The sequence below is a fragment of the Mchenga conophoros genome, linkage group LG9, assembly GCF_057382185.1.
Source record: "Mchenga conophoros isolate Kocher_MC1m ecotype Shallow Benthic linkage group LG9, M_conophoros_male_GT1.1, whole genome shotgun sequence".
In the NCBI taxonomy this organism is placed as follows: domain Eukaryota; kingdom Metazoa; phylum Chordata; class Actinopteri; order Cichliformes; family Cichlidae; genus Mchenga; species Mchenga conophoros.
The window spans coordinates 6,562,549-6,578,850 of NC_140534.1; the positions used below are offsets into that span (position 1 = coordinate 6,562,549).

A 16,302-nucleotide genomic window follows, 5' to 3' on the forward strand; every position below is an offset into this window, starting at 1 on the left:
ATGTTAATGATATTATGTTAGTCTGATTAGGGTTAACCTCACAAAGTTTCTATAATTAAAACTAATATGAATAATAGTAACATCCGGGTAAAGGTCTATTAAGATTGAAGTTCTGTTTTTCAAGAGTGATCTGGCTAAGAGGCCATTTAACAATTAGTTTAACATACAGTTGTTACACATAAGTGCACACAAATGCCTTGAGTATGAATTATATTTTGCCTCCACAGACCCTCAAACTGTTTTCCCTCTGATTCATTATTGCAAAACACCCACCTATTGCGCCAGCTCCTACAGACTCATCAGGGCAAAAGTCATAGAAATATGGCCTATTGATGCCAGGACAAAAGCCAGGAGACTGCAACGCTTCTACTTGCATCGACGGAAATAACTTTGTAAGTTTGAAGTGTATAATAATGGCATATTGTGTGATGTACTCCTTCATCACTCTGCTTCAGTTTTTTCTTTGTGAATAAACTCAGAATTCCTTTCTCAGTACAAATATAATTACTTGCACTTAGTTTCCTTATTTGTATTATTGTAGGGTCTTTGCCTTATATTAAATGAATTTTATTATTATTATTATTATTATTATTGTTAAGAACTTAAGTTATTAAGATCCAATGAAAAAACAATTATGCTGCAATTTACACCATGGATACTATGTTTTTGTTTTTGTTGCTAATAAATTTCCCTATACCACATCCCATAGCTTGTGAACTTTCCTTTTTGCTAAAGCATATAGTTAGGGCTGGACCAAGTGACCCTGAATCCTCCCTTAGTTATGCTGCAATAGACGTAGGCTGCCGGGGGATTCCCATGATGCATTGAGTTTATCCTTTCCAGTCACCCTTCTAACTCACTATGTGTTAATAGATCTCCCTGCATTGAATCATATCTGTTATTAACCTCTGTCTCTCTTCCACAGCATGTCTTTATCCTGTCTTCCTTCTTTTACCCCAACCGGTCGCAGCAGATGGCCCCGCCCCTCCCTGAGCCTGGTTCTGCCGGAGGTTTCTTCCTGTTAAAAGGGAGTTTTTCCTTCCCACTGTCACCAAAGTGCTTGCTCATAGGGGGTCATATGATTGTTGGGTTTTTCTCTGTATCTATGAAGCGCCTTGAGGCGACTTCTGCTGTGATTTGGCGCTATATAAATAAAATTGAATTGAATTGAATTGAATTTCATCTGAGGTCAATATCAAAATGTTGTTACCAAATGGAGAGCTTGAACAGGGGGAAGGAAGTGGTGTTTTGCGAGACTGCCTGACATAATTTTGGATGGATTTCTATGACAGCTGCACATTGGGAGTTGAGGTGAAAGTCCCATTCATCCGGCATGACTTTCAGTGTGAAGAATGGCAGGCTATAGCTAGAGTGTTTGTTGTAGGGTGGAAACAAGCTGGTTACTTCCCAGTGAAGCTTGCAATACCCTTTCTGGAGGAGATATTGTACGGCTCGACAACCAGTAGTTTAAAAGATTCCTTTCTTTTGTGCGTCTCACAAGAAGAGCGATCTGTTCTCCTGAAGGCTTTGGATGACTTCAATTCAGTGGATACAGATGAATTGCTGGAAGTACTTGATGCACATGAGTGCAAGCAGGTTCCTACCAAGGACACACTGCTCCCTGTTTTGGCACAGATAGGACACAAAGTACTTATTCAGGCCCCAATGTTTGTAATCAAGTGCTGGCGTCCCGTTGTGGGTTCTGTAGCTGGTTTACTCCCACCAGAAGGACTGCATCATTTCATTGCAGAAAAAAAAACAACTGTAAAAACAGTGAAGGAGCTTCTAATCTTTCCAGAGGAGATGACCGCTACCCAGTCAACAGTTTCTCGTTACCTGAAAAGGTACATTGGAGAAATTGATTTCAATTATCTTCAGATTTTCCTGCGGTTCTGTACAGGATCCAATCTGTTGGCTAAAGCCATACTAATTGAGTTCATAGAAACTACAGATTTCCTCCACAGACCACAATCCCACACATGTGGATGTGTACTAAAGCTGCCCCTTGGTTATCACAGCTATCCAGACTTTCGCAGTGAATTTAACAGCATTCTCACAAGTTCTATGTGGGTGATGGATGTGGTGTAGGTCAGTGTTACCCAACCATGGTCCTCAAGGCACTCTGCCCTACACGTTTTAGGTTTTCCACCCTAACAGTTCATAGAAACACGGGTGTAGTTAACAGTAACATGAAGGAATGAATGTGACTGTTCAATAGACTGGGTGGTTAAGTTCTCTTAACAGTGTAGCCCATTGTGCCTTTTTCATGTGCAGCCTTTTTTTCATCTGGTCTGTAAGTGCTTTCTTAGTTTCTCCCCCCAATTAAAATAGTAAGCTAAAGGGAATGTTCAGGTTTTTTGAAGTGGAGTTACCTGTAGTAGACAGCACTTAGCACGCTGACTTTGCAGAAACAGCAGTGAGTGTTGGGGACAAAATAAGGCAACAAATTGCTTGGGGAATGAGACCACAAAACAACACCAGTTGAAAATACATATACATATTTAAATAATATTTTCAGTGCTTCACCTGGTAGGAATCCGTACACTAAACATAGAAGTGCATCTGTTCCTGCTGCACACATTGTTACTGTGTTTTTGGCTAGTGCCAAAATAAATTACTAATTTTAACATTCTAATGATTTTTTACTACAGGAAGAGTAACAAATATTTCCAATATAGCATACAGTAACTGTTGGGGGAAAACTCTGTAAAAAACCCAGGAGAAATAAAGACACAATGAGACAAAGTTACTTTCTTTATCAAACGTGTACACGGGTGAGCTGCTAAGGACAACTCACACCATGCACAGTGGCTTGGTAATTTTTATAGGAAAGACAGTGAGAACAGGATAAGAAAATACAAAACAAATAAAATAAACAACTCCATATGTGGCGCTAGTCTCGTCAGCAGAGAGCTGGGAGAAGGCTGTGAGAGATAAAACAATCTAAAACAATATGTCCCAAAACAGTATGTCTTTGCTGAGAAAGTCTAAAAAGATAATTCTAAACTAATCTAACCATAGACAAAAGGCAGACAAAAGGCATCTTTGTACATTTAAAAGAAGGTAAAGAAACATAGAATCATTTTTCCTGTAACATTCCCTCCTGTTTAACTTATTTTAAATGTATACAACAATTGTCTATGAAAATTATTTATTAAGTATCTTAGGCAATTTTTTAATTTCCAAAATCTTCAAAATGTCAGCATAGCAGAAAAGGCAGTCATTTGGTCTAAAGAATAAAACAAAAGAAAATAATACAAAGAAAAACATAGTAAATGAAATAACAAGTGGAATAAACAAGAAAAATAACAAAACTAAAACTACAAAAAATAAAGGAAAAAACCTTATATTTTAAAACGAAAACTTACAAAAAATAAAAGAATGAAAAGTAAAATGAAAACTTTATATTTTAAAAATGATGAAAACCTAATATGTAAAATGAAAACTTCAAAAAATACAAGGATGAAAACCTTATATTATAAAATGGAAACTTCAAAAAATACAAGCATGAACCCTTATACTTAAAATGATGCAAACCTTAAATTGAAAACTTCATGTGTAAAATAATGAAAACTTCATATTTAAAATGGAAACTTTATGTTTAAAACTGAAGACTTCAAAAAAATAAAATAAAAGCATGAAAACGTTATATTTAAAATGAAAAACTTTATGTTTAAAAGTCAAGACTTCAAAAAAATAAAAGCATGAAAACTTTATATTCAAAATGAAAAACTTTGTTTAAAACTCAAGACTTCAAAAAATAAAAGCATGAAAACTTGCATAACCTACTAATGTTTTAATCAGTGCATGATCACTTGACAAGTCATTTTTAATCACCACGTCATTTATTAGCAGCTAGTACAAGTTCTCCTCTAACAGAATTGCAACGGGATGTTGTTCTTCTTCAGGCACGGCAACATAAGCAGTCATTGTAGTTGTTATCATCTGTGAAATCATTACTCTTAGGCATGGCAACACACACAACACTAATATGAGCAGTGCTATCATGATGAGACCTAGAAGGAAAAATGGCTTTGCTACAGCAGCCAGCCATGAACCGCTGAACAGCCAGTCCAGCCAGCTTTGTGCTGTAGCTGCTCCAGGTGTGTGTTCAGTGACATATTTTTGCAGAGCGGTCAAATTCTGCAAAGCTTCATAAATGTCTCCTCCAGTTTCGTATCCATCAGGGATAAAAGTGCAACATGTTTCCCCGATCAGCTTGCAAACTCCTCCTTGTGATGCTGTTAGCAGGTCTAGTGTCAGTCTGTTCTGCAGCACCATCGTTCTGATGGCCTGCTGTTCTCCTGCTAAGGCGGTTCCCAGGGTCTTAGTCAAGTTGATGTGTCGTAGCAGAGCATATCGGTTGATTTCCACATGATCTCGCACCTCGGCAACTCCAATGCCGGGGATCAAGCTCTGTAAGAATTTCACTCCTCCTCCCCAGATGCGAAACTCTCCCGGCACTCCAGTGTCCACGGTAATGCCGAAAGAATTGGGGGAGGCGATGTCCACTTCACGTCTCTGCCGGCTGCTTGGGTGATGTGCAACACTTTGCATGAAGAAAACGTGATCTGATAATTCCACCAGGGCGCACAGACCTCCCCAACCTTCAGGGAGTGACAGATAAGCCTTGTTGCCACATAGGAAGTACCAGTCAGCCAAAACTCTGGTTCCTCTGCTGCTGGGTGCTGTCCGTGCACATCCTGTCTGGTACTGAGTCTTTGTTTGTAGTGGCATTCGGTAGCTGTAGTCGGAGCGACAGTTTAGGCCCATCAGCGTCGTGTTACTGGCACAGGTGGCGTTGATTGAACAGGTCATACACTTCCTCTCGTTCCTTGGTGGGCAGAAAGTGTATATGGACTTACATAGGTGAGTAGGCAGCTCCCCCACTGCCCGCGATCCATTGTTCATCACACATACTGGCAGTTGTGATGCGTTCAGTTTGTTCAGTAGAATTACATCAGGCAGTGGGTCTGAGACTTGGGGCCAGGTCAGTAGGTAGGTCTGTCCGGAACAGTTCACATTTGTGAGTGATGATGACCTCCAGGTTGCTTTTGCTGGGATGCTGTAGTTGGCTTTGGACCAAAGAGTACCGTAGCCTGGATGTGTTGCCAGGCCCAACAGACACCAACTGCGATCTTCAGGTATGCTGTACGGCCACAGGCCAGACGTCTGTGAGGATAGGGGCATATGGGTACATGCATAGCAGTCAGTTTTGTTATTCAAATGAGCTGTAGTGTTCATAAACTGCCACCAGAAGTTAGTGGCGTATCCATGGGGAAACTTGGTGTACTTTCCTTTGTCATACAGTGTCTGCCTTTTCTCCATATAGCGTGACTTGTTGTCCCTCACGGAAGCAAAGGTGAGGAGCCCGGCCATGGTCAGGGCCGCTGCAGTTGATAAGAGCCACCACCTCATGACGACGGAACACACCCTCCTGTCGCAAGTAGACCCCCCGGCCAGGAAAGCTGACCCCTCCACCGGGCGAGATCACAACAAGTAGGCAAGCCTGCCGTCAGCTGTGTTTAGATGGCTTCACTGACTCGCCTGCAGTGACTCTGATGGACCCAGGATGGTCGTTCCGCAATTTTGCAAGCGGTCGGTGTAGTGAGGAGGACTTGGTATGGCCCCTCCCACCTGGGTGTGCTCCAGTTTTTCCTTTGGAGCACCTTGATCAGAACCCAATCACCGGGCTTTAGTCTGCAAGACACTGGAGAAACATCATCAGGTTGTTGATTATGTACAATGATCTCTTTGTTTTCTAACAGCTTAGACATCCATTCTGCTAATGTGTTTTCTCTGATTGCTTTGTCTATTGGTTGACTGGTAATAGGCAGTGGAAACGGCCTGCCATGAATGATTTCAAATGGAGTTAGTTTATGGGAGCCTTGTGTTAAGCGCATCCACATCTTCACTAAACCCAAACATTCAGGCCACGGCCTTCCTGTTTCTGCCATGCATTTCCTGAGCCTTTGTTTTATAGTGCCGTTAGTTCTCTCTACAAGGCCTGCGCTCTGAGGGTGATAAGCACAGTGGTGTTTTATGCTGAAACCGAGTGCTTCAGAGACCTTAGTGATGACATCATTTACAAAATGAGTGCCGTTGTCTGACCGTATCAAAGCTGGGATGCCATATGTGGGTATGAAGTGATTGCACAGGCACTTTGCTACTGAAATTGCATCTGCCTTTTTCACTGGATAGATTTCCGGCCACTTTGAGAACACGTCTATAACCACTAGGGCATATTTTGACCCTTGACATTCGCTTAGTTCAATAAAATCCATATGAATTGTGTGAAAAGGATGAGGCGGAGCTGGAAAACGGCCTCTTCTTGGTCGCAGGTTACCTTGAGCATTATATTTTTGACACGTCATGCACGTTCTGACAAATTGTTTTGCTGAAGTTTCAAAATTTACAGTGTAGAAATGAGAGTTGACAATACAGGTCATTCCCCCCGATGACAAATGCGTACAGCCATGAGTCACTAATGCCGCCATCTTGTGGAGCGATTTTGGCAACACTGGCTTGCCATAACACATCATTAAATCGTTTGTCAGAACTGCACCGTGTTTTAGCCATTTTGCCTGCTCTGCTGTGCTCGCTGCTTTTTGTTCACTTTGCAACACATCCAGTGGAATCTGATGCGTGTTTACTGCCATCAGTGTCATGTTTGTCTTTTGTGCCGCCTGTTTTGCGGCACTGTCAGCAAAATTGTTGCCTGTAGTAATAAAAGAGCTATCAGTTTTGTGTGCTGCACATTTACACAATGCGAGTTGTTGTGGTAAATTTATTACAGTCAGCAGTCGTTGTAAGAGGCTTGCATGCTGGACTGGTTTACCGGTTGATGTAATCATTCCTCTGTTTTGCCAGAGCTTTGCGAAATGATGCACAGCAGAGAAAACATACTGGCTGTCTGTATAAACGTTTATTGGTTTATCTTTGTGGATTTCACACGCGCGAATAACAGCTATCAGCTCAGCGCTCTGTGCAGAATATGAAGAAGAAAGTGGTTTTGCTTCTATTATTCTACTGTCTGTGGTTACTGCGTAACCTACACAATTACGGCCTGTGTTGTCTTTAGAGGCCGATCCGTCCACAAAGACATCAGTAAAACCAGCTTGTGGCTCAGCATGGATGTCAGGGCGGGGTTTGGTGTCTTTGTCTAATTCTGCATGGCAGTTGTGCACATCTCCATCAGCTGGTGTGCTCACTAGAGTCCCTGGATTCAGTGTGCCACATTTTTCCAGTGTGATGTGAGACTGTGATAGTAAAATGCCTACATACGATAGCTGTCTGGCATGAGTCAGGTAAGAGAGATTGGCTTGCAGCAGTATAGATGTGACAGCATGCGGGACCTTGACAACTAGTTTGTGCCCTAAGACAATGTCTGCTGACTTCTTTACTGCTTCTGTGGCCGCTGCACAGCTTTGGACGCAAGTCGGCAGGCCCGAAACTACAGCGTCTAACTTACACGAGTAGAATGCTAAAGGGCGCTGTTTGTCACCAAAAGCCTGTGTCAGAACTGCCTTCATGTAGCCGGCCCCCCCATCAACATGCAGCACGAAAGGCTTGTCATAATCAGGCAGGGCCAGGACTACATTTGTTTGTAAAGCCACCTTTAGGTTAGTAAATGCTGTGTCTGCCTCTACCGTCCACGTTATTGTGTCGCGCAAAGCGAGGTTTTTGCCATAAATCATGTCTTGGAGTGGCTGAACTGTTAGTGCATACTCTGGAATCCAAGCTCTACAGAAATTACACAAACCTAAAAAACTCATCATCTGTTGTTTTGTTTTAGGTTTGGGTGTGTTTTGCACTGCCAGCTTTCTGGTTCCCAGCAGTGTTTTGCCCTGGCCTGTGAGTGTGTGTCCGAGATATGTAACGTTATCACTCCACAGCTGCAGTTTGTGTTTTGAGACTTTGTGGCCCTGTTCAGCCAAATGCTGTAGCACAGCAAGTGTGTTGTCTTTGCACGCCTGCTGTGTGTGACCGGTTATTAAAATGTCATCTACATACAGCAAGTATTGACCTAGCTGTGGGAGCTTACAGCTAGACATTGACTTCTTCAGTGCTTCTGCATAGAGGGTTGGGCTATTCTGGAAACCCTGGGGCAAACGAGTGTATGTGTACCTCTGACCCTCAAAGGTGAAGCCAAACAATGGCTGTGAGTCTGGATGTAGTGGAACTGAGAAAAAAGCGTTTGAAAGGTCGATTACTGAGAACCACTGTTCGTTCGGTGTGACCTGATTTAAAATAGTGTGTGGATTAGCAACCACAGGTGGGATTTGTTCAGTCACTTCGTTTATAGCTCTCAGGTCATGTACTAGACGGTATGCACCCGTGATAGCTTTTTTAACAGGAAAGATAGGAGTGTTACAGGTGGCTGTCTTTGTTTTTATTAAAATTCCTGCCTTTTCCATGTCTGCTATCACTGGGCGAATGCCATGTCTAGCCTCAGTAGTGAGTGGGTATTGAGATATCAGTGGTCTGTGTTTTGAGAGAGGTTTTACTCTTACTTCATCTGCATTTTTTATAAGGCCTACATCAGCAGGGCCTGTAGACCAGAGAGTTTTAGGCAGCTGAGCTAGTGCTGCCTGATGTCATTCAGTTAATTGTGCATGTGTTTCAGCGGCATCGGCTAGGTGTACAGCGGGCCTGACTGCGACCAGCCAACCCAGTGTGTGTCGGAAACAACCCGTCCGGCGGCCTTGAAGCCAGCCTTCATGAGTGTCTTCCGTTTTTTCATAAGTGTCTGCTTCAACCCTGGCTAATACTTTTCCTAAATCCTTCCAGTCTGAATGATAGTCATGCGCTACAGACACGTGTGGCTTAGGCATGCGGTTCAAAGCCTTCACGGCTGCTGATTGGATTACTGAGCACACTGCATTTCCCGACTTTGTGACATACAGGTGTTGTAAAGTCAAACTCTGTTGTCCTAGCTTCCACACTTGCTGATCGTAAAGTGGGTCTGGGCCTGGAGTTTGTTTAAATCTCAACGTGTTGTGATAGTCAGTGGGTTTCTGGAAATAGGATGTGGGGGGTGTATATTTGCGGGCCACATTGTGTAGCTTTGTGAGCTCGGGCAACTCAAGAGTCCAGTAATAATGTGGGACACCGTAGCCTTGAGAGAGACACACGTTGCTGCTGTGTGCCGTGTTAATGCTATCTGGCTCTGGAGTGTTGTCATTTAGCATGCATTCAGCAATCATGCCATTCTCTTCCGGTACCACGCCTATCTTGAGTTCTGTCAGAGCGTCTCTTCCTAGTAGGTTTACTGGGCATGACGGGTCATATATGCATTTAATGAAGCACCTGCGGCCACTTTCGGTATGCATTAGTTCTAACGGGGCAGTTAGTTGTTGTACAGTGGTGTGGCCTGTGGCTGACTTCACAACTAATGTGTCTTTTGAGTACTGTAAGTTTTTAGGCGGCTGCCTTAGAACCGTTTTACATGCTCCGGTGTCACACAACATTTGGATTGGTTGCCCGTTCACATGAATTAGCAGCATTGGTTTGTATTCTGACCCTAATAGCAATTGTTCTATGTTAAAAACTTCCCCTCCCTCATCAATGTTCATGTCTTGTGTGTTTTCTAGTCACATGTCATTGTTTTCCATAGATTCGCCACTGTTTTGCCTGTCATTGTTCCTCCTACTATTATGTGTCTGTGGCTTACTTCTGCACTCTCGTTCAAAGTGACCTCGTTTTCCACAGTTGAAACAGGCATTGTCTCTTTCATATCTGCTGTCTCTGTTTCTGTGTCTGCGGCCTTGCTGTCGATTACCTTGCTTCCCTTTCTGTCTCTGATAGCCTCCCGAAAATGCAAGGAAACCTGTCTCTGAATCTATGGTGAAGACGTCAGCCTTATTTTTCTGTTTGTGCACTTTTGTGGCGTGTTCAGCATGTAACAGGGCATCTGGCAGGTTGCCAGTGTTCATTGTTGTTAGGTATTTTAGTACCATGGGAGCATTTACTGGATATTGTTTTATAGTGACATTATGCAGGAAAACTCTGTCATTCAATAAGGCCCCTTTTGTTTTAGTTATTTTTCTCTTTGACCCAAGAATTGATGTGTGAGAATCACAGGCTGGTACAAGGTTGAAATACCACAGAGATCACTCCCTCAGCTACATTAGTTTCTTAATCTTTTAGACGCCTGTTGAAGGCCAAATGGTTTGTTTCAGATTTCACTAATGTAAGAACTCTTCGTTTTGTGCCTTGAAAATATGTCGCTGAGATAATCACAATTGTAGCTGAACTAATAAACTACACAAAGGATGCTTCTTCACCCAAGGGCAGGAAGACGCTCCCTTATCTTGGTCTGTACTGGTTTAAACTGATAATCTGCTGTCTCATGAATTTTACCCTCTATATAAACTGTTGTACTTGTGAATAAAGTTGAGTCACTTTGGGAAGACAATCTAAAGCAGTCTCTGTTTTCTTGTTCTCCCAAGCTGCTCCCGAGCTGCTCGTACTAACACGCTGAATGGCATGCTTGAATATTACTTGAGAATATATTTGACTGTGTTACAGACTAAGGGACATTCTCTGCTGATAGGTGAAGGTACATTCTCTGCTGATAGACGTCCACGCCTCGGAGGAAGCCGATCCACGGAGTAGGCCCTGGAAACAGTTTCCTTCAATTGTGACCCAATGTTTCTCTACATGTGCTCTGATTGGTGGGAGCAGGCCATTTAGAAACGCATTTTTTAATTGCTGCTGGAATGGCGTTGCATCGCCATCGGCATAATCTAAACCTGAATGCTGCCTAAAAACTGGGCGCAGGCGGTCTAAAAAGTCTGATGCAGTTTCATTTTCTTTCTGTTTTACCTCTCCTATTTTATTGTAGTTTGGCTTGGGGGCCAGCTGTAGTTTCACACGTTCATAGAAATTATGTAGTTGGCCTTCTAATTCAGGGTCACCTGCACGCAGGGGTTGTGGTCCGTTGCCGACCACTAAAGAATCTAAAGGATTATTAATTGCCCCCCCAGTGAAAGAGCCTTTCACTGAGCCAAACTTCAAACCTAAAAGATCTTGAAGTACCTGGTACATTTCTTGACCGTTTAAATACCACTGAGTCCTAATTGCTTCAACTGCTCTCTTCCATGTGTCAAAACCGTCATGCAGGGGCGGGACATCTTTAAGAACATTTTTGCGATCCTCATGTGACCATGGTCTAAACACAAGAATTGTGGGGTGTGCGTCTTGATGCCCCATAGGTCCAATCGGCTGACCATATCTGGGGTTAGGTGAACTTATTAATGGAAATACTCCTGGGGGGCTTGGGGGGTCAGGCCATATTTCCCTGCCTACATGATCTAACCCTTTATCTGCTTCAGGTGCATGTGTTAATGACATTTTAGCTAAATCTGCCTGCACTGAACCGTAAGGGTTATTCACAGCTGCATCTTTGTCTGTTTGCTTGGGAGTTGATGCAGAGGCAGTAACATAGGGGGGGAGGGGCTGCAGCCGTTGCTTCAGGCACCTCACAGCTTTGCTTTTGTTTTTTATTCTGTCTCTTTTCTCTATTCTCAGCACGTCTCTGTTGCTCTTTTTTCCATGCATCTAGGAAAGTTAATTCATTTGTGCGTTTTCCTTTCTTTCTAAGATTTGTGGTTGCACTTATTTCCTTTAATAAGCTATCTTTGAGCTGTGTTAAAGCTGCGGGGCTGCACGTACCCTCCCACCCAGGACATGACGTCTTTTTAGGATTACGCCATCTCCTTGCGCTGATTTTTCCTGCACCTGGATATTTATTTTCTATCCACTGTTCGTCATTAATGAACTTTTGTGTATACTGCCCATTATTGGCAACAGGTTTAGAGGTTTTATTCCCCATTTTTCAATTTTTATTATTTAGTGTATCTTACTTATGTATTTATTTAGTTATTTATTTTTATTTATTTATTTATACACTGGCAATACAGCTGCTATCCACCTTCGCTGGTATGAGGAATGAGAGTGGTTGCTCACACGCCCTTCTACTTTCGGACTATTTCCAAAAGCGGTGTGAACTTTACGAGGCGGAACTCGACCGTTCTCCCAAACCACCAGCACTTCAGCGAACAGCAGTGAAAGAAAAACACAGTAGGAGCGGCTCAGTCTCTTATTGGACCGTGAAAAGTCAGCTTGCTCCGTTAGTTACAACAATACACACATACATTCACATTCACACTTATTCGCGCAATCGGAACCCTTATAATAAGGGGAGCTGCCAGTCTTTCTGTAGACGAGCTACTTATTCCCTTGACCCAGCTGGGGGAGCTACTCAGAGCTCCAAACCTAACCCACAAGAGTGGGGAGCTTCCAGTCGACGAGCTCCAAGCTACCAGCCGACGAGCTACTTTAAACCCACAGAAGTGGGGAGCTTCCAGTCGCGACGAGCTACTTTCGCTATTTTAAATTCCCTGAATTTAAAATACGATTTTACGCAAGATTGTGTCAGTGTGTCTGTATCTACCTGGTCAGTGTCGCCGGGTCTGGTCCACCTCGATCGGGCCCCACCACCGTGGGTCGCTTTCTAAGAACGTTGGCCAAGACTCGAATTTAACGCCCTTGGTCTTTGACCACACACCTAGTGTGTGGGCTGTCGACAGACGAGCAACGTGGACTGGTCACGGAGATGGGACACGATGGAGGCGATCCGGCTCGAAGGACCAAGAAATGTTGGGGGAAAACTCTGTAAAAAACCCAGGAGAAATAAAGACACAATGAGACAAAGTTACTTTCTTTATCAAACGTGTACACGGGTGAGCTGCTAAGGACAACTCACACCATGCACAGTGGCTTGGTAATTTTTATAGGAAAGACAGTGAGAACAGGATAAGAAAATACAAAACAAATAAAATAAACAACTCCATATGTGGCGCTAGTCTCGTCAGCAGAGAGCTGGGAGAAGGCTGTGAGAGATAAAACAATCTAAAACAATATGTCCCAAAACAGTATGTCTTTGCTGAGAAAGTCTAAAAAGATAATTCTAAACTAATCTAACCATAGACAAAAGGCAGACAAAAGGCATCTTTGTACATTTAAAAGAAGGTAAAGAAACATAGAATCATTTTTCCTGTAACAGTAACAGTTCTACAAACTGGAAGATTGCTGAGTGCTGTCTACTGTATATACAAACATAAGTACAACACCATTACAAATACTATATTCCAACCGATTAAGCATGTTCTATATTAAAGTATTTCAGATGTTTGCAGAAATCTTAATAGAAACAAGAATGTGAACCTTTATGTTCCTAATGGGTTTAGAAGAAAAGTTGTCAATTACAGAGATTGATTACATTGTAAAGAGGTTTGTATAACATTTTAGAAATAACTTATTTTATCCTGTTATTATATGCAAAATACAACCTGTTTTTGAGTATGGTGTATTTTGAAAGACACCAGTAAACCATTCTCATTTGTACAAAACATTGTCCTCTCTGTTACATTCTATACATCTTTAAACATGAACATGTCTAATGACACCGCTGAAAGTTATTTAACTACTCATTCTATAAGGTCAAGGTCAAGGTAACTTTATTTATACCCAAAGGCAAGGTAAATTTGCTTTACAGAAAAATGACAGCATTTGGCATCCCTTTAAAAACACACATACCTAGTAAATATATAAAGCTCACTGTGGCACATATATAGTAATTTTAATCATTATTTAATTCAGTGACAGCAACGGGGACAAAGCTATTTTTATAACGCTTTGTCCTGCATCTCGGAAATAGAAACCTCCGTCCTGAGGGAAGAAGCTGAAATTCACCCCTTAGAGGATGGGAACCATTTTTAAGGATTGATAAAGCCATCCACTGTACCTCCTTAGAGTACAGGGAGGCTAAACAAGACTGTGGCTCACCTATCAGACGACTGGACCATCTCACTATCTGATTTAGAGAGTTTTTCTCTGTGACAGAGGTCTGACCAAACCATGCCACCAAACAAAAGGATAAAACAGACTCAATAAAAGAACGATAAAACAAAGTTAAAATTTTTTGGTCAATGTGGAAATGAACAAGTTTCCTAAGGCAATAAAGGTGCTGGTGACCCTTTTTACAAACTGATTTGCAATTTTGATCAAAGTTCCGTTTTTCATTTATTATGGTCCCAAGATATTTATATGATTGTACTTGCTCTATTTTCTGACCTTTAATTAAAGTGACTCCGTGCCCATTTTGTTGTTTCCTAAAATCAACAACCATATCTTTTGTTTTAGATATGTTCAGCTGGAGATAAGACTCCTCACACCACTGAACAAAGTCATCAATGACTGGACCGTGGTTAATTTCACCCTCTTTCAGTAAGCTGACAATAACAGAGTCATCTGCATATTTAATAATGACCCTGTTTTCATGTCTGCCCTGAGTTACCGTAATTGTCGGGCTATAAGCCGCTACTTTTTGCACAAGCTTTGAACCCTGCGGCTTTTAGTCAGGTGCGGCTTTTCTATGGATTGTTCATGAGCAGATTTGTTTTGTTTGTTCCGCTGTTGTACGGCACTACGTTGCCTGGCGGAAGGATCGAGGTTCAAGAGTGGTATGTTGGTCACATGTCCATCCGCCAGGCAACGTAGTGCCGTACGAAGTAGCGCGAAAAACAAACTTCAAAGTAGCACTACGCGTTCAGCTGGAGGCGTGGATGATGAGCGGTGATAAACTTGCGAAAAGCAAGTTATGCTCAACTCCACCGTTGGATTCTGACAGCGTGGAAAAGTGTGAAAACATCCACGATCACCAACGGATTTCGAAGGGCTGGACTGCTGCATGATGGAGAGGAGGACACCGCCACGGCCCTTCTGAGGGTGTTCGACTCTGACACTGACAACGAGGATTTCTTTGGTTTTGAAAGTGACAATGAAAGAGAGAAGCGGAGAGTGGATGACAAAGCCATCCTGAACCTGTTCGTTTCCGACACTGGAGAAGAGGACTTTGGTGGTTTTAGTGCGCAGGAAGAAGAGAAAGATGGTGAATGACTGACTTTTCTTCTTGATAAAGCCGTGTCACTGCACCTGAGCCTAAAAGGTAGTCTGAATCTATTTTTCTGGTGTGCTGTAGGTTATTATGTACTACATTTGTTACTCATTTATGAAGCACAGTACATGTTTTGTACTTGTAATTACCGGTACTTGTACATGTACCCTAAAAAGTTATGCAAATATGTACCCATAACTTGTTTTTCAAAATATTAATAAAAGTGATGTCTCCAAACAGCCGTCTCTTTCCTGACAATTCGCTTTGTGCATATTCTCTTACATATGATAAGTTAACATTGAAACACCTGCGGCTTTTAGTCAGGTGCGGCTAATGTATGTACAAAACAGGATTTTCCCCTGATTTTAGCTTGTGCGGCTAATATTCAGGTGCGCTCTGTAGTCCGGGAAATACGGTAATTTACTGACATGGATAAAATTAAAATTATGTTATACAGTCATTTCTGATAATTTTGCTACAAAAACAAGATAACTACACACTGGAGAAAAATAATTACTTAATAATAAGTACATTAAGCTGTAGGAATACGTACTAAAGTACAAAATGTACTAAATTTGTATGTTTGTGTCCATTTAAGTAGCCTCAAATAACTGTGAACGAACTGTATCCCTGAGATGAAAATATAAATCAAGGGCCTGGGACATGGTAAATGGTAGGGCTGGGCCATATTATACCGTTCACGGTAATACCGGTATAATGTTAGGCAACGATAGGAAAATGAAATATCGCGATAGAATATGAGTAAAACGCGCATGTGCAGTGCCTTTGTTTTCATACGCACATGGCTGATTGTTGAGTGAAACAGATGAACCAGAATTGGTTTGTAAAAATGGTGCAACTTCAGTGATGTGGAACTGGTTTGGTGTTTGTCCGTCAGATACACGACAAAGCACATTTTTTTGCAGAACATGCAAGTGGCCGTCGTTATTGTCGTATTTGTCGGACTAAGATGCTCTTAAATCTGGGAGTAATCTGGGCCCTGAACTCCGTCTTTTTCAGGTCAAACGAACACTGCAGCATCACTGAGAGTTAAAAACTGTCTAAATTCTTTCATCTTTAATAAAACGATCAGCATTGCTGCTTTACCAGGTGTAACTATGAAGTTTAACTTCCAGGCATCCATGAAAACAAAATGTATTACATTTAACGGAGTTAGAAGTTAGCAGGAAGCTAGCGGAAGTTAGCTCGCTAGTTTCGCTAGTTACCTAAGCATGATATTGCATGTTCTGACTGAGAGATTTCTGATCACTTCCAACATAAATGAAGACAGGAAACTAAACAGCAGTGACGTTTGTAGGGTTATTGAAGTTGGGCTAGCT

General features: G+C 42.1%; 2 protein-coding genes across 2 annotated transcripts in view; one reads left to right on the forward strand and one right to left on the reverse strand.

Moving 5' to 3' along the window:
- LOC146566671 (dual specificity calcium/calmodulin-dependent 3',5'-cyclic nucleotide phosphodiesterase 1A-like) overlaps window positions 1-412 on the forward strand; it is a 50,082-nt gene extending 49,670 nt beyond the window's left edge. Inside the window, exon 17 of the mRNA XM_085286236.1 lies at window positions 228-412. Within this exon, the coding sequence (XP_085142362.1) occupies window positions 228-388 (161 nt within the window). The 3' untranslated portion in view covers window positions 389-412. The remainder of the gene's footprint in view (window positions 1-227) is intronic.
- Window positions 413-3,698: 3,286 nt separating this feature from the next.
- Window positions 3,699-6,236, reverse strand: LOC146566672 (uncharacterized). Its single transcript, XM_085286237.1, has one exon. It carries the CDS (start codon window positions 5,416-5,418, stop codon window positions 3,856-3,858), a length of 1,563 nt encoding a protein of 520 aa, XP_085142363.1. The 5' UTR covers window positions 5,419-6,236; the 3' UTR covers window positions 3,699-3,855.
- Between the last annotated feature and the right edge of the window lie 10,066 nt (window positions 6,237-16,302).

Coding starts and splice junctions, on each gene's coding strand:
- LOC146566672 (XM_085286237.1), bottom strand. CDS start 5,418: ATGAGGTGGTGGCTCTTATCAACTGCAGCGGCCCTGACCATGGCCGGG.